General features: G+C 37.8%; 1 protein-coding gene across 3 annotated transcripts in view; it reads left to right on the top strand.

The window, feature by feature from the left end:
- Positions 1-26,241, top strand: part of LOC127442064 (ATP-dependent 6-phosphofructokinase, platelet type-like) — a 28,651-nt gene that overhangs the window by 431 nt on the left and 1,979 nt on the right. Inside the window, exons 2-21 of one of the 3 annotated variants that reach the window (XM_051699774.1) lie at positions 3,064-3,137; positions 6,147-6,227; positions 6,377-6,566; positions 6,719-6,884; positions 7,114-7,158; positions 7,284-7,392; positions 10,151-10,246; positions 11,997-12,089; positions 12,187-12,312; positions 12,687-12,751; positions 13,748-13,817; positions 14,643-14,789; positions 15,492-15,562; positions 16,716-16,803; positions 18,188-18,340; positions 20,585-20,737; positions 22,302-22,466; positions 25,096-25,157; positions 25,286-25,397; positions 25,492-25,591. In XM_051699774.1, coding sequence (XP_051555734.1) covers positions 3,064-3,137; positions 6,147-6,227; positions 6,377-6,566; positions 6,719-6,884; positions 7,114-7,158; positions 7,284-7,392; positions 10,151-10,246; positions 11,997-12,089; positions 12,187-12,312; positions 12,687-12,751; positions 13,748-13,817; positions 14,643-14,789; positions 15,492-15,562; positions 16,716-16,803; positions 18,188-18,340; positions 20,585-20,737; positions 22,302-22,466; positions 25,096-25,157; positions 25,286-25,397; positions 25,492-25,591 — 2,166 coding nt within the window. The remainder of the gene's footprint in view (positions 1-3,063; positions 3,138-6,146; positions 6,228-6,376; positions 6,567-6,718; positions 6,885-7,113; positions 7,159-7,283; positions 7,393-10,150; positions 10,247-11,996; positions 12,090-12,186; positions 12,313-12,686; positions 12,752-13,747; positions 13,818-14,642; positions 14,790-15,491; positions 15,563-16,715; positions 16,804-18,187; positions 18,341-20,584; positions 20,738-22,301; positions 22,467-25,095; positions 25,158-25,285; positions 25,398-25,491; positions 25,592-26,241) is intronic. The other 2 variants (XM_051699773.1, XM_051699771.1) reach the window with 2 other exon arrangements.

Genomic DNA, 26,241 nt, shown 5'->3' with positions numbered 1-26,241 from the left:
TAAACTCGGACAACAGCATCCGAATATGATTTGAAACGTGTTTATGAATCCTTTAAATGATGAGTTTAAAACACCACATGCCTTGGAATCAGGACGGAGTTTATAGATAATTTAATTAAAGGACTGTGAACTTATTTCGCTGCAATGCGCATTCTCCATCTCGCGCTCCACGAGCGTACACAACATGACAACGCTCGAGCGGAATACAATTACGTCACAGATACATGACGCAGCAAAGACCTAGCGTAATAATGAGTGTCGTTTTTCTAACTTCATGCTCGCATTGGCAGGGAAATAATTTGTTGTGAAAATTAATTCTCCGTGCCCCCCCCCCCCACCCGGTTTGCCGGCATCTTTCGCATCTCTTCAGTGTATCGTGGTACGTGTATGTCATGTTGAAGTATGCGAGCTCGTGCCTACGTGATGGCAGGCAAGTAGCTGCGCGAGAGCTGACTATGACTCCTATGATGTCGTGATCACGTGGGGGAAAACCCGGTCTGCATCCCATGGAGAGAGGAGTCAGAGGCCGGAGGATGCGCATTTCCGTCCACTTTTAAGTGCATGCTTTCATTCCTTTGTGCATAGCGATGCTTGATATATATTGTTGCCATGTGATGCTGTGTCCTGCATCTTGCCTGACTGATGGACTGGAAACATCAGAAATCTCCTTTTATGAGCTGGAGAGATTGTTAAAGGGCTGAATCCCAAGACAGAACAAGAAACCACAAGTACAGAGACGGACAAGGAATTTAAAGCGTAATGGGGGAAAAAATGATAGACATGACTAAAAATAGGGTACAATCTTGAGGAAAATGTCCTTTTTTTCTGGTCACAAAGTGTATCAAGATTTAAAAAAGACATTTCTATTTACTGAATAATGTTGGAGCAACATTGTTTGTGTGGAATAAAATAAAAATAATAAAAGAAGGTTGTTTTGATTAAACTTGGGGCAAAAGGCCCCCAGGGGGTTATAGGTTATAGCAGAGGTGCAAAAACCATATATGCAAGGTATGCAATGCATGGGGCGCCATGTAAAGGGGGGCGACAGCGGCTCACTAAAGTTGGTGCAATCGGCCTCCTTGACCCCTCCAACATCCCCCACCCAACCCCAACGCTTATAATGGGTGACACTCCCCTCCCCTCGCTTGACAGATACACGGGGCACAAAATTTAATTTTGCATACCCGCTCGGAGATGTGTAGTTGCGCCCCTGGGTTATAGTGATATCATGTAGATATATGGGCAATTGTATAGGGCAAAATTTGTCAACTCATGCAAATACATTTGAGACAGCAAGATGCTTTTTTTTATATAGTAACAAATAAAGATAATCAATCACATTTGGCATTTCACAGCATCTCAAGTATTCTATAAACAAATTAATCTCCATTGTGATTGGATCAGTCAATTGTAAGCCCACTTTTTGAATTTTGTTTTTATATCAAATCTATTCACCCCACTTAAGAAAAACTATTTGTTTTAATGTGTGCCTTTAGACTCCGCAACAGAGGGGCTTTTTACCCCAGATACTATCCTTTCACTTACTGGACAGTTATTAAAAACTTTTGATGTAATGGCCTTTAAGGAAACGGAAAATGACAAATAAGTATTTTGTCTCAAAATAAATGTGATAATTTCAGAGATTTTCATTTGCAAGATTACCAGTGCTGTGGTAGGTTTTGCTGCTATTTGATGTTTTGGGAGAAAATAAAACCAAATGTGCCTTTTTAGTTTAAAAACAGATGCTATCTTACCAAAGTAACGTATAATAAATTGCACAGATTATTAGTGGCAATTACCATGTCAGATAGTGGAGAGCACACAACTAGGCCTCAATAGAAGAAACCTATAAAAATAATAAAACAAAGAAATAATTGTATGGGAGTTCACTGAAGGAGAATGATTTAAAGTACTGCCTGAATCACAGTTACTCAAAGCGTTTTCACTTTGACCCTTTTTTTGTTCAGCACTATGTTTCCTAACAATGGTCTCCAGGCAGCAACTCTCCCATCACTTTGGTTTAGGCTGGACTCTAGCCTCAGGGAAAGAGACGTTGATTTAACTTGTCGAGTCACAGTCAACATAGGAATCTTCCCGTCCTATATACACTGTAACCCCCCCAAAACAAATGGCAGCTGTGGTTGCCAGAATAATTATGTAAAAAAAATACAGTAAAAATGTAAACAACTGGGGCCTGGGTAGCTCAGCAAGTATAGACGCTGACTACCACACCTGGAGTCGCAAGTTCCAATCCAGGGCATGCTGAGTGACTCCAGTCAGGTCTCCTAAGCAACCAATTGGCCGGGTTGCTAGAGTGGGTAGGGTCATGTTGGGGTAACCTCTTCGTGGTCGCTATAATGTGGCTCTCGCTCTCAGTGGGGCGCGTGATTAGTTGTGCGTAGATACCGCAGAGAATAGCGTGAAGCCTCCCACGCGCTAGGTCTCCACGGTTACGCGCTCAACAAGCCATGTGATAAGATGTGCGGATTGACTGTCTCAGATGCAGAGGCAACTGAGATTCGTCCTCCACCACCCGGATTGAGGCAAGTCACTACGCCACCACAAGGACTTAGAGCGCATTGGGAATTGGGCATGCCAAAATTGGGGAGAAAAAAAAAGTAAACAACCTTACATGTACTCTCTTGTTAAACATAATGTACATTTTTACCATTAATTATACAGGAAAATCATTATTTTTACATCTAAAAAATGGGTTTTTATTGTCTTTTTAAATATATTAAATTTTTTTACTGTATATTTAACAGTTAATACTTGTTAATCAATCAACAGTTTTTTTTTCTGTAGCGTTTTTACAGTCTTTTACCGTTAAAATTAAAGAAATTTGTTACAGTGTATGTATATGGCCCCCAAACACGCACACACCTTATTTGTGGATGTTTGTGTGCCATGCACGCACATGTTCTGTATTATAAGCCTATGGGAGATCTTTGTTTTTAAAATCATTTCACTAGTTGATACATGAATATCTGAGAATCACCCTTACAATCTCTTTATGTCTGTCTCGTTCTTACTTTTTTGTGTTGTTTTCACTCTCTCCTGCAGGTATGAATGCTGCTGTAAGGGCAGTGGTCAGAATGGGGATCTATGTGGGAGCCAAAGTTTATTTCATTCATGAGGTGAGTCCGAATTACTCAGATCTAAATGTTTAGAATCCCATATATTCTTTAAAGGTGAAGTGTGTCATTTTAAAGTGGCGCCACTCGTGTCACCAAAAGGAACTGCAAAAATAACTGCTTTCAACAGGTGTCTCTGAACACTCCCCCCATATGCCATTGATCAGACGAGCAAATAATCCCGGTCCAAACTCACACTATTGATTGAGTCAATGGTAGTGATGGGAAGTCCGATTCATTTCCGCAAACCAGTTCTTTTGGACAGTTTGTTTCCATGAACCGGTTCAAAAAGCGATTCAGCGGTTCTTTTACGGCACCATGTAATGTCTCTAGCACGTAATTCTAACATCCCGGAGTCATGGTTTTCACGCTCAAACATTTAAATAAAGCCATATGTGAATGCACATTGCTGATTATTACCTTTTATTTAATTAAGTTATAATAATAATGCCATTTATTGTCATCGGTGTTTCATTCTGTGATCCTGCATTTCGAAAACAACTGATATTGATTACATCTTGGAAAACTTTGCTACATTAAACTTTTGCACCTAAAGCACCCAATACAGACACTGTGCTCAAACGTGGATATGTTCTAAGTGTCTTAAATTTTATTTAACAAAACTAGTCATAAGAATATTTCTAGTACGTTTTGGTTGTCATTAAAGAAACAGTTCGCTCCGTGCTCGTTCATGTCCTCGGTACACGCACGCTCATAGGATCAGCAGCTCACACATCAGACTCCTCGGTAATCCTCGGCAAACTTCGACAGTTTGTGGACGGGCTCTTTCGGTTCCTTTTGAGTCGGACACGACCGAAGAGCTGACTTTCGATTCTGCCTGTAGGTTTGATTCCTTCATTTCGAACAGGTTCTTTGGTTCAATAACCGGTCTAGTAACTCGTAAGAGCCGTCTGCCTGTATGATTCCAACTCGTTCATTTCGAACTCGGTGTCAGGCTACTAGTCATCTGCATTTAATTAATGAAATTCAGTTTCTTGAAAATGTCCATCATAGTTAGCTACACAATTAATGAAGTCTAATTAAAAAAAATACAACTAGAAAACTAATATATTATTAATAATTTGTATTAGTAACATCATCGAGTAAAAATGCCTACTTAATTCTCGAGAACTTCATTTGCAGATATTTTTAAAATGATTCAAAATAACACAGAAAGAAACATCTGTTTTATTTGTTTTATAAATGTTTTATTCGGATACTATTAACGTCTCAACGCATTGCAAACCCTCGGTAATCCTCGGCAAACTTCGACAGTCAGTGGGACCGGCTCATTCGGTTCTTTTTGAGTCGGACAGTTCAACGTGCTGAGTAGCCAGTACATTTACTTCAGCTGTGGGTCTTATGTCATCAACCCGGAACTAATGTTCGATTCAATTCGATGTTGTGAACCGGCTTGACTGGTTACTTGCTGAGAATTGGCTCGAAAGAACGTTTCGTTCAAGAATTGGACATCACTAGTCAATAGGCTCTTTTCCACCATTAAGCCGAATGGTTCTTGCGGAATCAGGATTAGAATGGACTTACTGGGCAAGTGAGTCACTGAACATTCCAGGCCAGGAATGATTTGTAATTGACCCATACCAAACCGTGCTGAAGTGGAAACACTACTGGAACCGTTTCTCCTACGTGCCTAGCACCGTTCAGACCAATGGTTAAAAAAAAACTTTATGTTGCTACGTCGGGCTGGCTGGGATGCTCAAACAAACAGAGCAATGTTTTGAAAGCATCACAGAGCCACAGTGTTTAAATCAACTTGCTAATAGTTTACTTATATTTGTCTCTGCATATTGAGCTGGGGTATATTTTAACATCTGAAATATTGAATTTCCATATATCGCAAAAAAAATAAAAAAAATAAATGACGAACCATATCAAGACAAAACTCGATATTTCGAAATTTGCAACATTGTTTTCTGTCCATCTGATCACAAATGAAATGACCTGTCAAACATAATCTTTCTATCGCTTGATTTTACCCCTACTGCGCTTTATTTTTCTACACCGTTTACATGGTTCACACAAGGTCCTTGAAGTGCTTTAAGTGCTTGAATTTAGCTTTTAGAAATGTAAGTACTGGTTTCTGTTTCATGACAACATACACTAATCACTGTCAGTGTGTTACTGCATGATAATAAAGCGCAATAAAGTCAGAAAAGACAAAGAAAGCGTTAAAAAAACAAAACGGTGCGCTGTTTCTCCCAGATGCGGTTGAAACATGTCAAGCAGAATTATCCATTATTTTAGTGTATTACCTGTATTAAAGGACCTTCAGGTGTTTGTGCTTGTCATCTGTGTTGATAACAGACACACTAAAGAAGATCCGTGAAGCTCTTGTGATTGTGTATGTATCCGCTTTTTTTAATTGTCCGATTGGACGGTTATCTCCTTTAAAGCCGCTAGTAAACGGCAAAGTTTAAGCTTTTGTTTTGCGCAGCGGTTGATTGACAGGTGCCAGGACACATGCTGGACAGATTAGCGTTTACACCTCAAATGCGACGTGGTCACATGCATTTTTTGACCACATTCATATGTGGTTTTTGTGTTCCGATCACAAAACGTTTTAGACCCCGTTTGGACCTGTATTTAGGGCTGAACACATGTGATCGGATCACCCGAAACACATCTTAATACCAGGTGGAAACGGGATCTGAGATGCACGTTTGCTCAAAATAAAAAAGTAAATAAATACAATTTTGTTGCAAAAGTGTTGTTTTATCGAATCGAGATTATATAGAATCGTGAACCTCATATCATACATCAAACCGAATTGAGAGATAATCATATCGTCCCATCCCTAATCATCTGTGATGTATGCATGATAAAAGGTAGTGTTATCACTATTCCAACAAGCTGCTTTGTCTTTGTGGATTTCAAGGGACACACATGAAAGCCTCTGACAGATAAAAAGGTGTCCACTCTGTGGTTATCATGGAAAAAGGAAAAAGGAATTGAGTTTATTTATGACGCTAAAATAAGTGGGTTCTTTCTCAGGGTTACCAGGGCATGGTGGATGGAGGTGACAACAACATTAAAGAGGCGTCATGGGAAAGTGTTTCCAGTATGTTACAAGTGGTAAGCAAATTGTCGGTTTAAACACAGGAGATGCACTGCAATATTGTTGCATTATTCCCGTAATAAATTCATACAGATTAACTGCATTCATCAGTATATTCTTATTTGTGCTACCTAAAAGTAAGGCAATCATTTTTCTGGTTGCACAGGGCGGTACTGTGATTGGCAGTGCACGATGTAAGGATTTTCGCTCCCATGAGGGACGTTTGCGTGCAGCTTTAAACCTGGTGCAGCGTGGCATCACGAACTTGTGTGTGATCGGTGGAGATGGCAGTTTGACCGGGGCTAATCTCTTCAGGGAGGAGTGGAGCGGTCTATTGGATGAGCTTGTCCAATCAGGTAACAAAGTAGGAGGAGCCTAAAAGTGGGAAGAATTTTTAGAATTTGTTTTACAGTGTCCAATAGCATAACACTATTTCTCCAAATGTCCCTCTTCTCTTTTCATCCCTTTTGCCAATTTATCTGTCTCAATCTTTCCCTTTGTCTCCAAGGTCAAATCAGTGAAGAGGCGGCCCAGACTCATTCTGCACTGCATATTGTTGGGATGGTGGGTTCTATAGACAATGATTTTTGTGGGACCGATATGACCATTGGCACTGACTCAGCACTGCACAGGATCATCGAAGTGGTGGATGCAATAATGACCACTGCACAGAGGTATATACAAAAACCACCTACCCCACCCTCCACTTTCTTATACTGGAGAGTACACCACCTATTTTTACCCTCTCCATCCCTAAAGCAAATCCCAGCCATTTCAATCAAATTATATTTGCAAACATTTTGAGTATCAAATACATTACACCACATGGATATGGGTTTGAACACTTAAAAACCTTTTATAAAAGATAAATTGTAGAGTATTTTCAAGTTGTTTGTCTTGTAGCCATCAGAGGACGTTTGTGCTGGAGGTCATGGGGAGACACTGCGGGTAAGACCCACCATTTAAAAATACTAAAAAACAAACAAAAAAATAAACAAGAATGATCATATTTAAATTTGTATTAATCTGTGGCTTGTGTGTGTATCTGCGCATGCGTGCACATGTGTGTGTAGGTATCTAGCTTTAGTCAGCGCGCTTGCGTGTGGTGCTGACTGGGTGCTGATTCCAGAAAAGCCTCCCAAAGATGGCTGGGAGGAACAGATGTGTCATAAACTATCAGAGGTAACACACACACACACACACACACATGTTGGTGCGGCTATCCTTATGAGGACTCTCCACCAACATAATGATTTTTATACTGTACAAACTATAGATTCTATCCATTAACCCTAACCCTACCCCTAAACCTAACCCTCATTGTTTTACATTTTAAAAAAAAACATCGTTTAGTATGTTTTTTAAGCGATTTGAATTATGGGGACACTAGAAATGTCCTTATAAACCACAATTATAGCATAATACCCTTGTAATTACCGGTTTGTAACCTAAAAAAATGTCCTCGTAAACCATGCAAACCTGCCCACACATACACACACACAAACACATACAAATACATACACACAAGCATACAGCCACCCAAAGCAAGCATTGTTCACCCAAAAATGAAAGTTCTGTCATCATTTACTCACCCTCATATTGTTCCAAACCTGTATGAACTTCTTTCTTGTGTGATTACAAAAGTAGATGTTAGACACATTGTTAGCTTCAGTCACCGTTCACTCAGTTTTGTTTACCTGGTTTGCTGCAAGGACACACAGAAGTCCAAGTTCCGCCAGGTAACTGAAATGACTGTGCATTGACTGTGCCTACTTAAGTGATTCATACTGTTTTGGAATGATGTTGTAGGGCCGTGTTTTCAAGTTGCAGTTATCTACGGGTTAAAAAGCCAATGACAATTGCCCACATACCTACTGTAGAGTAGGGCTAAAAAGAGGAAGAAGATTATGTGGCAACAGTTATTATTATTCTATGTGTAAACACTGCAGATTCATCATGCATTATTCACAGTGGAGACAGTTTATTCCACGAGACAGCTGCACAGTTTAAGTAATTTTATGACAGGTGTGCACGACATAACCCTTATCTGTTGGGCCCTTGAGCAAGGCCCTTGACCCTATCTGCTCCAGGAGCGCCGTATCATGGCTGACCCTGCACTCTGATCTAAGCTTAGCTGGGATATGTGAAAAAAAGAATTTCACTGTATATGTGCAAATGTATAATGTGTGATAAATAAATAAAATTATAATTAATTATTATCTTCCTGTGAAACAAAATGTTGGAAAAAGGGGTCTTTATTTTCTATTTAATTTGAGTATAATAAAAGTTTTATTATAACAAAAGATTTTTTTTAACCATGCATTTTTGAGCTGCCACTTGCATTTTTCACATTTTAAAAGCCCACTATTTACACATACTGTGGACTAATTGCCAAAAATTGGTCTCATTTTCTCTCTCTCAAAAAAAAAAAAAAAGAAAAAAAAAGACTCAAATTATTCATAAATAATATTGTATATGTTTACAATCTTATGATGGATAGAACTTTTTTTGAGAATAAAAAAAATTATTTTTCCTCTATCACCTTACATCACAAAATGCAGATCTGAAATGTATGTGGTGCTATACCACATTTTAGATACTCGTCCATAGACATTCAGTCTAATTTTCAGTTCATGCACCAGCCCCATTGTTTCATCAAATATCTCAGCCTCTGAGTGGACTAGAAGCTTAATCTAGTTGTTATTAGAAAGCTAAAATCCTCTCCTTTGAGATAATGTATTTTATCATCAATATTCAATAACATATATTTCTGATAATTTGTTTAGCATGCTTTTCATGTATTCGGAGACTTGGACATTTTATGTGTAAACATTTTTCGTGACAAAGCGCCTCCAATTGGACCCACAACAAGTTGAAGAGGTTATAAGAAGTAGGTGGTTTGATAGCGTTAAAGTAAACAATGATTATAACAGCATTGTTAGCATTTGCAAAGGAATAGTTCACCCCAAAAATGAAAGTTCTATCATCATTTACTCACCTTTATCCCATCTCAAACTTGTATGACTTTCTTTCTTCTGTGCAACACAAATGAAGATATTTTGATGGAGATAAGAGGTGTTTTTGTCCATACAATGCAAGCCAATGGGGTCCAAAACTTTCAAGCTCCAAAGTGACATGAAGGCAGCAGAAAGGTAATCCATACAACTTGAGTGGTTTAATCCATGTCTTCTTAAGAAATATGATCGGTTTTGGATGAGAAACAGACAAAAAACTCCTTTTTCACAATAAATCTTGACATCTGCAGTCTCCTTGGCAATCGTGATTTGAAGTTTGATTACACTTCCTCAGGCTTCACGCATGCACAGAGCGCTATACACTGTCTGTTTTTCAACCAAAACTGATTATATAACAACAGAAGACATGGATTAAACAACTGGAGTGTTATGGATGTATGCTGCCTTTATGTCCTTATTGGAGCTTGAAAGTGTTGGACCCCATTGACTTGTATTGTATGGACAAAAACACCATCAAAATATCTTTGTTTGTGTTCTGTGTTCTGCAGAAGAAAGTCATATGTGTTTGAGATGGCATAAAGATGACTAAATGATGAGAGAATCATTATTTCTGGGTGAACTATTCCTTTAAGTGTTACTTGCGTGTCCAAAAGTGTCCAGATACTTTTTGGGGCCACTATTCATGTAAACACTTTCATGAAATGCATGCTCACACAGCCACAAATACACAAACTCATTCACACATGCCATTGCACAAACACACACAGAGTGTTTCAGTGCTCCAATTGTGCAGAGTCGTTTGCAAGGTTCTCGTCTTAATATAATCATTGTGGCCGAAGGGGGCCACAGACAGACATGGAAACCCTATCAGCCCTAATGCAGTGAACGATGTAAGTATCTCCTCTCATTCATACAAGTGTGTATGTGTGTGTAAATGGGTGTGTGTGCGTTCTTTTTCCTTGTAGAATCGTGCTGATAAGAAACGGCTTAACATCATCATAGTAGCTGAAGGTGCAATAGACCAAAACAACAAACCCATAACCACAGACTACATAAAGGACGTGAGTAATGCACAGCTACAGCCCTACTGCCCTTTCTGCCGTAATCATGCATATGCATCATGAAAAATTAGCTTCTCTATGTACCTGATTTGCCTTTTAACTGCACTCCTCCACTCTCAGCACACAATTTCAGAATACTGGGATGCTAAAGTCTGGGAGCAGAGAGTATACTGGGAGACTGGAGTGATAACTGGAGTGATCATTTTCATGAAACCATATTGCTGAGCACAGATGTTGTAGTTTAATTGTTAAAGATCAGGGCTGGAAACGGAAAGGTTGTAAGTTCGAAACCCCATCAGGAGAAAATTACAGTTGCGCCTGTAATAAGTATACTGTAATCACTTTGGATAAGGCATGAGGTAAATGTTAGATTAGCAGTTAACTAAATAGGTCAAGTTTATCAAGTGAAGCTTTGATTTTGACCTGACAAAACATTTTCCGAAAGTTTACACTAGTTTGAAAAGTTTTAACTCTGTATTCCTCATTGGCTACCACTCCTTGTGTTCCCGGGTCAAAATGACCGAACCATTTAAATGGTTTATAAATCTCACATAACCCATATATTATCATTAAATATTGCATTAGAAATTATTTTTTACTTGGTTTCTAGCAACTAGAACAGGTTTTGTACCTCTTTTTGGAATTGATTGAAAATAGACCTAAATTACCTGAGCTAATGCAACAAAAGTTTTGCATTAAAAAATAGTTTTTTTATGGATATTTTTAATTTACTAAATTAAATACCATACATACAATTTTCTGTCCTGTTAATCACACTACTTTGTTTTAATGTTTAACCAGAAATTCTTTTTTTTTTTTACTTTTATTTTGTTAAAAATGGCAGAAAGTCACACTTGTGAAATTAAAAATCTCTCATTATTAATGTATTTTCACTACATCTTTTTGATAATTTGATTTCTAGTAATTAGAACTGGTATTGTACTTCTTTTTGGAACTTATTGATTTGATCATAATCTTGACCAACCGTTTAGGAGATTTCAGTCTTTTCCAATTCATGTAGATAGGAGCTGCACTGGCATGACTGGAAATAGCCTCCCGAGAGCATTCCAAAGATGGCCGACAGTAGACTGACTTGCTTGAAAGATGTTGACTTAAGACAGATCAAATGCCTTTTGTGGGTTTGTTTACATTTGAATTGCTTATAATTGGAGTTTGAATTAACGAGCATTCCGTTGCCCCATTTGGACATTCCGTCAATGTAAGTCTATGGGATTTTTCCCTTATTTGATCGTCCACTGTGCGAAAACCATATGTCAGATCAGTTTGAAAAGACATAGCACACTATTCCAGAACAGAATTTTCTTCATTTATTTAAATAACTTTTTAGATTAGATTTTTGGTAAATTGTGTGTTTCCATGTGATTTTTGATTGTTCATGGTGTAGTTTACTGAAATATCTTTATTTAAATCACGCATATTTTCTCTCATAAAACGCATGCATGTCTGTGGTTGCTGAGCTTGTCTTTAGAATAATTCAGTGTAGATACTGTATAATGCTTTATTTGTGCATGTGTGCTCTTCATAAGACTTTACACATTTTAATTCACGGTGGAGTTTTGGGGTTGATTTCCAAGTTACGTCTGATGTTAATAAATATTAATTGATCATAAAATATTAAAATAACTTGCCATTAAACATTTAATTTAATTCATGGCCTTGATGTATAAGTGTATGAGAAATCGTACATTTTCTGTTGAAGTTATGATGATGCATTGACCCCCTTCTGCAGCTGGTGGTCGGGTGTTTGGGGTTTGACACGCGAGTCACCATTCTGGGTCATGTCCAGAGGGGAGGAACGCCCTCTGCCTTCGACAGGATTTTGGTATGATCCTAACTTAAGAAATCCTGAATTTAATGATCAAATTTAATGATATTAAATTGACTCTCTTTTGTTTGCTATCTTCACTCTTCCTCTGTAGGCGAGTCGTATGGGTGTGGAAGCTGTGTTGGCACTGTTAGAAGCGTCTCCTGGGACCCCAGCTTGTGTGGTGTCTCTGTGTGGGAACCAAGCGGTCAGGGTACCTCTGATGGAGTGTGTTCAGATGGTGAGAAAGTAACGCAAGAATTTGATTCCAGGGAGAAATAACAGGCTACTGTCTGAAAGCATTGTTTTACTTTAAAACAAATAAATAAAAAATGGGCAATAAATGCATGTGAATAGGGCATTTCTACATCTCTAAGGTCATCTGTAACATCGATACAGTGATATCTATCAGTATAAAGTTCAAGACTACTACTAGTGCTTCTGTATGTACAGTACATGTATAAAAAAGAGCAGCTTTGAATCACTAGTTGGACCAGTCGATCAAATGTTTGGTTTCTACCATAAGACAATGCCTGCACAAAATGGAATTTTGTTGTATTTGCTTTCCTGGTTTACTTGGTTTAGGAGTTTTATTCGTTGTTTGTCATGCTTTAGACCCAGGAGGTACAGAAGGCCATGGATGAAAAGAGGTTTGAAGAAGCAGTAAAGCTGCGTGGCAGGTAAGCCATAAAAATTATGATTTAATCGTTTAAGCATGTGTCAGTGTCAGCTATATTACATCTAGGGCTGGGTACTGATACAGATTTCCCGATTCGGTTCCGATTCACAAGCTCTCGATTCGATTCGATTTTGATTTAGTTTCGATATCAATTAGTATGGATATATTTCAATTGAAATGTCCCCTTTTCTTACATATGAAAGAAATTCTCTCCCAGCTATGAAAATATAAATTTTACTAATTAAATATTATAACTTTTTTTATCATTTTGGTCACATTTTAGCTTTTTAAAAATGAACAAATTCATGTATTCAATCAATAAATATGATAATATATTGCATATATTATTTTTTGTTACATGTTTATTGATTAATACGATAACTTATACTATTTACAGGTATTTACATAAATGTATTGAACGTGTTAAAAATAAAGTACTATCTCTTTAGGAAAACCTGCAGTTCTTTAAAGAGTGTCTGTAACTGAGCACATGTTAATGAGAGAGACTCGAATGGCTTTATCTCATCTGTGCTATGCCTGATTAGTTGTTTATTTTTTTGATCAACAACTGACTGTAAAGAACAGAAAGGGTACTAAAAGATACATTATTCAATTATAAATAAGTTGCGTGGGTCTCGTCTTTGGACACACATTACACGGAACATAAGGAGAATACCAATATACTACACAATTACTGGTAAGTGAAATCGAAATATTTAACAGCCAGTTGCCAAATATATAAATTTCCTCTCATTGTATTGGAGGGTTGCGCATAGAGTAATAGATCGATCTTGGGATCTAAGAATAGATATCAAGATCGTTCAAATGAAGATTGCGATGCATCGGCAAAAATTATATTTTTACCCACCCCTAATTACAGCACCATAAAGTTTTATGAGAATTTTGTTTTGTAGAAAAATATATTTTAAATGAACACAACAGGAAATGTCTGAATGGCTTTAAAATTCTTCTTTTTTTTTTCTTTGAAACGTTTTAGAAGTTTCGAAAACAACCTGAACACCTACAAACTCTTGTCTTACCGCAAAACTGATGCTGAACATCCACATGTAAGTCAGTTTAAATGATGGAGAAATGCTCATGCCGTTGTATGGTGTACAGCATGTTGGCTCTGATTTAGTCTTTTTCTATGACACTAACCACTGAATTTGTTTATTTATTCTTGGAGGGATGAGGATGGAAAGGAGAAAGGCCATTGTCATGTATGTACATGGAATAAAATAGAATAAAACAAAAGTGTAGAAAATAAATACTGTTATATAATGAACAAGTTATATAATAGTATATTATTTTCGGGATATCAACCTGAGCTTTTCACTATAAATAAATATTTTCTCCATCACTTCACCTCTATATTCTATTGCAAATTAAAAGAAATCAAATACATGTTGCACTGGCTATAGTAAAATTACATTACCAACAGAATTATGTATATAGGTACCAGCTACCTTTAACTTTTTTTTTTTTTTTTTTTTTTACACAACGTTAGGGTTAATAAAGTCAAAGCTTTCATAACATTTTAAGTTTCCAACTTGTTATTACACATTTGATGAAAATGTGAACAGGTGTTACTAGTCAGAAATGAACAGTGGCACATAACCTCAGACATAAGACTCATGGATTACAGTGTTTTCTGAGGTTTTTCTGAGGTACACACAAATGCAGCTTAATCCAAGATTTTGTTTTATATGGTTTGTATTATAGAACAGATTAGACTTTATGCTGTTCTATTTTACAAACATTTCCTGCATGCCTCATGCAGCCTGCATGAATGAATTGTTACTCTGAGCTCTGCACACTCATTTTGGGAAATATTGTGTGTGTACAGTATTTTGTTATTTATATGTGAGATAACATTCTCCTTTTTTCTCCAGAGTACGTTTAATGTGGCCGTATTGAATGTTGGCGCACCTGCAGCTGGCATGAATGCGGCTGTGCGTTCAGCTGTCAGGGTGGGGATCACAGAGGGCCACACAATGTTTGCTGTTAATGATGGTTTTGAGGGATTCTACAAGGGGCAGGTAACACTGCAGACATTCTGCTGCAACACTACACAACTCACTTGAAGTCTACATGTGATTAAACATGCATGCTTACAGGTTTAGTCCAACTCAGTAAAGGCAAACTAAGTGACCAAATTTATGCCCAAAAATGTCTATTATTGAATTTTGGAGCCATGCCATTGCAGAAATGTTCCACAGTCCCATAACTGGTAAACTAGTATACTCGTTACTCTATACCTTTTTCGATGGCAGAAATATTCCATAGAGGGGATCATACTACGATTCTTAGGCATGATTCTCTTATGCTTTTAGATGCCTTTTTTCATTACTTTAATGGACATCGTCTGTTGCAAATTAAAAAAAGAGAACGAAATGGGCCTCGTCATATTGCAAAGTACCCATGGTCTGTGTAACACTGTGTGGACTGTATATGCATGTGTGTGTATTTGAATGAATCCCTTGTCAAATGAGATAAACAGGCATGATTACAGTAAGCCCATTATTCCCTCCCACAATCCTTTGCTGCATTGTGGTCAGTGCCATTTTTAACACAGTGTAGCATCACAGATCCACGTCATGCCACTTTCATCTTTCAGAAGAGAAGTGGCACTGATGCATGGATTTCCTTAAATGGATAATTCAACCAAATAAGAAAATTCTGTAATAATTTCAGCAGAGATGCTGATGATATGATTTGCTCTGTTCATCCCCTCCTCTCAGATAAAAGAAATTAAATGGGGTGATGTTGGGGGCTGGACAGGCCAGGGCGGGTCCCTGCTAGGAACAAAAAGGTGAGATTATAAATATAACCAGAAATGTTCAATAAAGCAAACACTGATATGTATAGATTTACATATTAACTTGTAATACAGTAATAGGGATTTTAATGAACAATCTATGATCGATTAGTCGTCGTTAAAAATGTGATCAATTAAGCTTATCGATCGTCAGTTGTGCATTGTATGTCACGTGCTGTCAGCGACAAAGAATAAAAAACACAGCTTGTAAAGATGAAGGTCAATGTAATCATGGGGCGTTTCTCTATAGGTAACATTACGTTTACTGCATAAACCGTGATAGTGTGTTAAAGTACATGACAACAAGCACTGTTGATCCGTCGGTCTTCCTGCATGGCTGGGTCTAAAGGGGGGTTAAGGGGGCATTGCCTCCCTATATTTTCCAGTTACTCACCTCCATCTGGGTGGTGGAGGACAAGTCCCAGTTGCCTCCGCCTCTGAGACAGTCAATCCGCGAATCTTATCACATGGCTCGTTGTGCATGACACCGCGGAGACTCCCAGCACGTGGAGGCTCATGCTACTCTCCGCGATCCACGCACAACTTACCACACGCCCCACTGAGCGCTAGAAGCATTAATCGCGACCACAAGGAGGTTACCCCATGTGACTCTACCCTGGCAACTGGGCCAATTTGGTTGCTAAGGAGACCTGGCTGGAGTCACTCAGCACGCCCTGGATTTGAACTCGCGACTCCAGGGGTGGTAGTCAGCGTCAATACTCGTTGAGCTACCCAGGCCCTGCCGGCCTGAATGTATTAAAAATACACTGAACTGAAAATATATTAAGAGGAAAATAACATTACTCGCATTTCTTAAATGTATTTATTTAAATTATATTTAAACAGTAGGCACATGCACATATGTCGGTGACTGTTTCATGTTTTCATGTTTCCTTGTACATAAAGTAATTTTTTCTCTGATGCAACGTTGACGTTTTCAAGTTTGCATTAGAACAGTTGGTTGGTCAGAAATCAAACTTTGTATAAATAAAGCTTTGATTGAAGAAAAATATGCATCTTTTGTTATTGTTAATGATTAATTGATTTGTTTATGCATTTTTAATTAATTATCATTAAAATGTCTTAAAATGTGCAACCCTATATAGTAATGAATAATGTTTCTAAAATCCTGCAACAACATTTACAGAACTCTTCCAGCAAAACACGTTGATAAAATTGCAGAACAAATGAGGATTCACAACATCAACGCTTTACTGGTTATTGGAGGATTTGAGGTATGTACTGTAAATTAATAGTTACTATTTACAGAATTCATATTTTTTTAGATTTACTCCAATACAATTGTAGTTACACTACAATTTTACTGTAAAATAAGAAGTAAAATAGATAATTAAGTTAAATATTATAAGGAATGAGGGCCTGGTTAGTGAGTGACTCCAGCCAGGTCTTCTAAGCAACCAAATTGGCCTGGTTGCTAGGGAGGGTAGAGTCACATGAGGTAACCTCCTTGTGGTCACTATAATGTGGTTTGATGTTGGTGGGGCGCGTGGTGAGTTGAGCGCAGATGCCACGGTGGATGAAGCCTCCACACGCGCTATGTCTCCGTGGCAACGCGCTCAACAAGCCACATGATAAGATGCACAGGTTGATGGTCTCAGACACGGAGGCAACTGGGATTCATCCTCCACCACCCAGATTGAGGTGAATCACTACATGACCACAAGGACTTAAAAGCACACTGGGAATTGGGCATTCCAAATTGGGTGAAAGAGGGGAAAAAAAAATATATACATATATATATTATAAGGAATTGGTTCCATAACAGTTGTAACTCATATGTAACCATATTCACTTATTTAAATATGGTTTTAAGCAGATAACATACATATATATTGACTTGACATATCAGGAATCTGCGGAAAATATCTAGATATATTGCTATCAACTCTTCCCTCTCCTGATTTGTTCAGTATAACATGCCGTTATAGTATGTCTGTTCTTTTACTACTTCATGCTATTACTGTTTATATTATTTAATATATTAAAATTTGTCAGTTACAGGTAAAAAACAACAACAACAACAACATTTTGCTTTTGGATATTCCTTAGTTTGCTGTTATACTGTATAAGATTCTGCAACCAAAATGAATAATTCAAAGACATAAAATCTCATTATATTGGGCATCTCATTATTATCTTTTTATAATGACAGAATTTTATAATTATATTTTTTAGATGTAGCATTTTATATTATATGCTGGGCAGCAAAACATCTCTCAGATGCCATTTGTCTATAAAAATATGTCATTTGTTTTGGGTAGGTCATATTTCCAGTGTCATCTGATGTCAGAATCCTACCTCAGGCCCTCAAACTGGTCACTACGTACTGTTTACGCAGTCAAAAAATTGTCACATCTTTGGTCTTTTGCTCATTCTTATCACCTTGAGTGATTTCATATTCATGTAGCCTAATTTCACAGACTTATAGTAACGAATCAACAGACGGGAATCTGAAACTCTACAGAAATACTGTACCTTCAGTGTCCTCTTCTCACCTACTCTCATAATCAAAGTGGGCATGGCTCTTTGCCCCTCCCCTCTCTTATAATTAACCCATAATTCTGGCCAGTGACCCATAAGACCTTGCTCTGACTGCAGGCATATCTGGGGCTGATGGAGCTGCAAGCAGCTCGTTCCAAACACGCAGAGCTTTGTGTTCCCATGGTGATGGTCCCGGCCACTGTGTCCAACAATATTCCTGGTTCAGACCTGAGTATTGGGGCAGACACTGCCCTCAATGCCATCACGGACGTAAGACATCACACACTTGTGTCAGAGTGTGTGTTTGTGTTGGGTGGTGGGCATGTTCGTTTGTCTGTCAAGAGCACTGTTGTGTCATTAAGAAACTGTATACCGACTGGTCAGGGCTGCCGAATGATGGCCAACCTCCCTGCCCAACAATACTTGAAGTTTAAACAACCTTTTGGGTCCAGTTTAACACACTATAACAATTGAGATAAATAGATACTATTAAAATACATACTTTTATGTAAAGAACAGAAAATTAGGTAGAGCTTTATTTGGTGGTATGAGGTAAAACTGTATTTAGTTAGTTAAAGTAGAGCTGTATTTGATTAGATAAGGTAAAGCTGTATTTAGTTCATGTAGAGCTGTATTTATTTAGGTAAGGTCGGCAGTGTTTGGTTAATTGACGTAGTACTGAATTTGGTACTTGAGGTAGAGCTGTATTTATTTAATTAATGTAGAGCTATATTTAGTTAGTTAAGGTAGAACTATATTTAGTTAGTATAGATAGAGCTGTATTTAGTTAACCCTTGTGCACTGTTCATTTTAGACTCGTGGCCAAATTTGACCAAAAAACAATAAACGTGTAATTTATTTTTAATTTTATGAAAGAAATGTAATTACAGCAACTTCAGTAAAGTACAAAACACTAAAGTAGTGCATTTTAAAGTGCTTATCTACTTTACATTTCTCAATTACACTATTAAAAAACCCACACTTCTATAAGTTGAAACGTGAAGAAAATATGACAATGTGTCATGCATTACGGGCATATTGCTGCCATCATTGCAACAACAAAAAAAGAAAAGAAAAGAAGAAAAAAATAGTTATTGTCTCACCCCTTCATTTCTATCTTTGTGTGTTTTGCATTGTGGCTGAATTATTTGTTTTATTTTACAAATTCCAAAACAAATTGCTCTGTGTTATAGTCTCACCCATTCATTTCCTATGGTCGGTCAAATTTGACCGTGAACAACGCAACTGACATTTTCCACACGGCCTAAACTCGTAGAATACAGTTCAATTTTGTTTGGTGAGTTCAAATGGCAAATGTAGTTAAAGTGTACAAGCCTTGAGCCACTCGTATGAATTATAACATTTTTATTAAAGAACAAAAATGGATTTTGGTCAAAAATGACCGAACAGTACAAAAGGGTTAAAGTAGAGCTACATTTGGTTAGGTGAAGTAGAGCTATATTTATTTAGTTAAGATTGAGTTGTATTTCTGTGTTTGCTTAGGTGAGGTAGAGCTGTAATTAGTTAAGATAGAGCTGCATTTGGTAGGTGAAGTAGAGCTGTGTTTGGTGGAAATGAGGTTGGCTGTCACTGCACCCTGACTGTATCGGTGTGTCTTGAATCAAAGCATGTGGTCACACAGCACAACCTGGTCCCCAGTCTTGAACCTGACTTTTGCTTTTTATATGTTTGCACAATTTACGTGTGCGTATTTGTATTTACATGGAAGGTCTGGTCCATCACAAAATGTTAATTATAACCACTCCATTTAGATTTGTTTTATTTTAATGCCTGTGCTTATTAATATCTAATGATACCTTGAAAAATTGTATATATATATATATATATATATATATATATATATATATATATATATAGACAGCATTTGTGCCATGCTGTCAATTTCTACTGAAAATAATTTTTTGGGGGGGGGGATCTGTTTACATTATGCCACAAATGCTGCCTATACACATTTGGTTGCTATTAACCCAGAATAGTCCTTCAATCTTTCATTAAGTTCAATTTAAGTGCAATTTATAGCATGCTGTTTTGGACCTGGCCTGATCTTTTGTGTTTCTGTCTGAACGTGTGTGATTCAGGGCCTGGTTGTGCTGGTGTTTAGTCTGATTGCACAGGTGTGTTGAGACGGTCACACTGAGGCTAGCTAAATTACATACCTCTGACGCCATTCAGTCAATTGAATGCCATGCCCACAAGTTGGAGCTCCTTCTGGTGGATAACTATATGTTTGACCTGGTCCTCCTGAGGCACTGTAAAAATGAAAAGACACTTGAGGTTCTCTGCATGGCACACTGGAAAAAAAATAAAAAATAAAAATAATAAAAAAAATCCCCGCTGTTGAAACAGTCAGAACTAAATTATTCCATTTATATGTTCTATTTTAAAACTCTAGCATCACATTTACAAGTGACTCACATCACATCCACAATATGTAGCCCTCCAGGGTGTCTGTCATAAGTGAGCCACGGTTCTAATGCATGTGCACTGCTGCAGGCCTTTGAAAGTTTGCTGCAGCTGGTTGATGCCCGCAGCAGCTATGAGGAGTTCTGTGTGCCCATGTGCATGGTGCCCGCCACCATCAGTAATAATGTAGCCGGCACTGACCTCAGCATCGGTGCTGACACCTCACTCAATGCCATAGTGGAGGTAAGACACCCCCACCCCGCCCCCCGGAATGCCTAGATGTTACCATAACGAATAGCACAGCAGATATGAGTTATAAACATACAGTAAAATGTTTTGTCTGTATCTTTAAAGGTCCACTAAGTGCTTTTTTGTTTATGTTTACCTGACCTGTTAGTCTACCAACTGATACGACAGTCAGTGGTCTTGGTCTTTACACTGACTCTGTCGGCATGGATGTAGCATCATGCTCACATGGAAAGAATTACATAGTGCACCTAAAAGATGCATAAAGTATGTAAAGCAAATGTATTTACTTTATTTATAATTAAAATGCTATATCAGATATATATATGTAACATATTATGCATTAGAATGATATATTATACAAAACTGAAAACAATATTATATATTATTATAGTTTTAATTTAATGCATACCAGGGAGTTGAATTGAGGAAATCATAAAGAAAATGTTTTTCCAGGGTTTACATGTAAATTTGTTTTGTCCCTATTTAAAGGGATAGTTCACCCAAAATTGAAAATTCTCTCATAATTTACTCACCCTCATGCCATCCCAGATGTGTGACTTTCTTTCTTCTGCTGAACACAATGATATTAAGAAGAATATTAAGGCTCTGTAGGTCCCATACAATGCAAGTAAATGGTGGCCAGAACTTTGAATGTCCAAAAAGCATATAAAGGCAGCATAAAAGTAATCCATATGACTCCAGTGGTTAAATCCATATCTTCAGAAGTGATATGATAGGTGTGGGTGAGAAACAGATCAATATTTAAGTCCTTTTTTACTATAAGTTTTCCTCCCTGCCCAGTAGGTGGCGACATGCACAAAGAATGCAATTTGCTAAACACAAAAGAAGAATGTGAAAGTGAAAGTGGAGATTGGTAGTTAAAAAGGACTTAAAAATTGATCTGTTTCTCACCCACACCTATCATTTCACTTCAGAAGATATGTATTTAACCGCTGGAGTCATATGGATTACTTTTATGCTGCCTTTATATGCTGAGCTGAGATATTTTTACTAAAAATCTTTGTGATTAGCAGAAGAAAGAAAGTCATAGATATCTGGGATGATGTGAGGGTGATTAAATGATTAGAGAGTTTTCATTTTTGGGTGACCTATCCCTTTAATGCCCAGGAGCATTTGATATTTTACAATAACTATGCTTATAACATGCCCAAAAAGTGTTTTAGATGCCAATCTGAAAAATTCTAGTTTTTCATGTTTACTATTTTCTCAAGAAGCATGGCAACCATGGCTGATCACAAAAAAAAAAAGCACTCTAATTGTATTAGTTGAACAAATTCACAGGGACCACATGCATGTTCTTTGTTGTAGTGAACTTTATTTTGTGTGTGCTCTGCCTTGTTAGTGCACTGTGATGTCAGTATAATGTCTTTATAACGTGTAACATCCTGTATGACTCAACATAAATGGCTTGTCAGAACTGCTGCTATAGTCTGACAGTGGCTTATTCGTTGTGTGTGTGTGTGTGCAGTGCGTGGTCATAAGTGTGATAGAAAAACAGTAAAGATGTGTTTTATTTTAAAGCATTTTTGTGTGTTAGACGTGTGATCGTATAAAGCAGTCAGCCAGCGGTACGAAGCATCGCGTGTTCATCATTGAGACGATGGGAGGTTACTGTGGTTACCTGGCCACTGTGGGGGGGCTGGCGGCCGGAGCTGATGCAGCATATATCTATGAAGAGCCGTTTGACATCCGAGACCTTCAGGTGAGGGAGAAAGCTTTTATTTTTTTCTATATTCACTGCAATGTGTTATCTGAATTGTTTCCAAAAAAGTACTTTGGTCGTTGAATATAGCTCTACGCCAAACTGAATATAAATCCAGCTCGCAACCTAGATTCTCTAAATGCACCAATTAAATGTACCAAAAATGACCATGGCATTCTTGAAGTACTATAATAATATCATGGTAAGAATATAGTATAATATAATACACTGCCTGGCCAAAAAAAAAGTTGGCGTTTGGATTTAAATAAGCAGATACTTAAGAGCCTATGATTGGATCATTATTGCAGTGATTAATATGTTTCAGCTGGCAACAATTCTTTTAACCCTAACTGATGCAGTGTGTAGCTTCTCATTTCTTAAACAACCATGTCGGAAGACGTATCCCGTGGTCGTGGAAAAGATGTTACTGTGTTTCAGAAGGGGCAAATTATTGGCCTGCATCAAGCAAAGAAAAAAACTAAGGAGATTGCTGAAATCACTGGAATTGGGTTAAGAACTGTCCAACGCATTATTAAAACCTGGAAGGATAGTGGTGAACCATCAGCTTCGCGGAAGAAATGTGGTCGGAAAAAATCTTGAATGATCGTGATCGGAGATCAGTAAAACACTTGAAGTCACATCGTAAAAAATCGACAGTAGAACTCACGGCTATGTTTAATATAAAAGTAAGAGCATTTCCACACGCACAATGCGAAGAGAATTTACATGATTGGGACTAAACAGCTGTGTGGCCACAAGAAAGCCACTTGTTAGTGAGGCTAATTGGAAAAAACAACTTAAATTTGCTAAGGAGCATAACGATTGGACTGTGAAGCAAAGGAAAAAGGTCATGTGATCTGATGAGTCCAGATTTACCCTATTCCAAAGCGATGGGTGCGTCAGGGTAAGAAGGTAAGCGCATGAAGCGATGCACCCGTCATGAATAGTGCCCACTGTACAAACCTCTGGAGGCAGTGTTATGATCTGGGGTTGCTTCAATTGGTCAGGTCTAGGCTCAGCAACATTATGCGGCAATAAAATGAAGCCAGCTGACTACGTCAATGTACTGAATGACCAGGTTATCCCATCAATGGATTTTTTCTTCCCTGACGGCATGGGCATACTCCAGGAAGACAATGCAAAGATTCATCAGGCTCATATTGTGAAAGAGTGGTTCAGGGGAGCATGAGGAATTATTTTCACACATGAACTGGCCACCAAAGAGTCCTGACCTTAATCCCATTGAAAGTCTTTGGTATGTGCTGGAAAAGACTTTACGGAGTGGTTCGACTCTTCCGTCATCAATACAAGATCTCGGTCAAAAATTAATGCAACTCTGGACGGATATAAATGTTGTGACGTTACATAAGGTTGTCGACACAGTGCCATGGCGAATGCACGGCATAATCAAAACTAAAGGCGGTCCAACCAAATAGTGCGTTAGCCAACCTTAGTTCAACACTTGTATTTCAAGCAACGTACATATGCATACAGCGTGGGGTGATGGTAAAGCAACTTAAATTTCTAACACTAATTGCCACATTCTCCATTATTTACAATTGTTTTGTCAGACCAACAACACAGCCAGGTAACTCCTCCCCTTTCGCTACATACGGCAAGCTTTAAGCGCTGAGTGCTTCAAGTGTCCAACATTCCACACTCCGTTTTGACGGTTGAAGAAGTGCATCATCTGGGTACCCGTAGTACACTTCTTTTTGTTGCATTTTCAGTGTAAACACACTACTCATACTACTTACACTACAAAAGGGCGTAGAGTAGTGCAGAAGTGTGCGGTTTGGGATGCACCTCATGAAATATTGATTTGCGCCAAACCTATGTAATTATGTGAGAAGAAAGACATTGGGGAGTCTCTAGAAACAGCTGAATTCCACCTTGCGCAGGAGTTCTGTTGGCATTTATTTTGTTCCAAATGTTCAAATGTTCCAAAATAAACACAATTTTGCTGCAGGATTTTATTTAACTGCTCATTGTCCCACTTAAACAAAACTACTTGCCAAATAAATGAATAAATGGACATGAAACATTGATTTGAGCTGACATGATTTTATTAGCTTACTCGCAACTGACCTGCAACACCCGGATGATCTGTCTGATTTCACTTTATCCCCAGATATGCAACTGTTATTCAGACCGCTTGATGGCGCCAATCCCAATCCCAATCAAGTATTCCAGAGAGCCGTGCAATAAATATTTGTAATATATTCTGATACTGTACCATGCCTCCTTTTTCGTTTATAACAGACAGCTTGTAGTGTCTATGCTCAGATCTTCTCGTTTTTTATTTTGTCCTCACTGATGACAGAAATTATGGAAGAACTTTTGACACACTGTTTCAAACTAAACATTTAGGCATGCACATGCGAACATTTACATACAACTGGACAATTCACACATTTACACAAACCAGTGAATTTGGCTGGAGTGGGGTCTAGGGTGAAGTTTGCCCCCTTCTGTTAGACACAGGTATTACAGTCTTCTCACCTTCCCGTCCTCTGTCTGCTCTGTCCCAAACACAGGGGGAAATATTTAGCAGTGTGTACTATTTAAGGAAAGAGAGAGTAAGAGCAAGCGTCATCTCATGTTTTTTATGAGTGCTCTATTTTTTCAGTCTAACGTGGAACATTTAACTGAGAAGATGAAGACCAGCATCCAGAGAGGATTAGTGCTCAGGTATGATTCTACATACATGTAATGCACGTGAATAATCTATCTGTCTATCTATCTTCTGTCTGTCTGTCTGTCCACCCATCCATAATTAAATAATGTCTTGAAAATGTGTATGTTTATGTGTTGTACAGGAATGAGAACAGCAGTGAGAACTACACCACTGACTTCATCTACCAGCTGTACTCTGAAGAAGGCAAAGGAGTATTTGACTGCAGGAAGAATGTCCTGGGACACATGCAGCAGGTACACACACACACACACACAAACACACATTAGCATAAATGCACACACGTAGTTTTGATTTATGCTATAATCTGCCATGTTATATGTCCTGTAGGGTGGTGCTCCATCCCCATTTGACAGGAACTTTGGCACCAAGATTGCAGCTAAAGCCATGCAGTGGATCTCCAAGAAGCTCAAAGAGTTTTACAGAGAAGGTAGAGAGAAATCACTCTTGATTTTCTGCCATAAGTATCAGAAAACTTGAAGCTTGCAAGCTGAATGAACTTTTTCATTGATAAGTTCCATTCTCCTATCCAGTGTTGGGGGTACTCTGATGACAAAGAAGTTAATTACTGTATTCTAATTACTTTTGTAGTAAGAAAAAAGTGAAGAAACATTCTAAATTCTTGTAATCAGATTACAGTTACTGACTTTCAGCGAAGTCAACTACATTTAAGTACATTCATTTGGTTACACATTTCTAAAATATTATGTAGAATACATTTAAAAAAACCTGAATTATTTTCATATTTACATCTGCTTGCGTTTCTGTGACATGGTGCTGAGTGGATGACTTGTATGCAGCAATGAAAAAGTAGGAAATATATTATTTTGGAATAAAAAATGGTTTTGAAAGTAACTTTAAAGTAATTAGTAATGAGATTACTTTTTCAATTAAGTAATCAGTATTACATCGAATTACAATGTTAGAGAAGTATTTTTCCAGACAGTTTCCACAGGTTTAAATGACCAATTTTTGTAAACATTCACAGATTTCTTGTGACTCAAGTTAATTATTTTCTTTTGCTCTTTGTATTCTGCTTTCCTTGGTTGGTTCAGATGATGGTAAATTGTTTACATCTCT

The sequence above is a fragment of the Myxocyprinus asiaticus genome, chromosome 6, assembly GCF_019703515.2.
Source record: "Myxocyprinus asiaticus isolate MX2 ecotype Aquarium Trade chromosome 6, UBuf_Myxa_2, whole genome shotgun sequence".
NCBI classification, from domain to species: Eukaryota; Metazoa; Chordata; class Actinopteri; order Cypriniformes; family Catostomidae; genus Myxocyprinus; species Myxocyprinus asiaticus.
The sequence above is the reverse complement of the archived record's forward strand: the minus strand, read 5'-3'. Positions and strand labels throughout refer to the sequence as shown.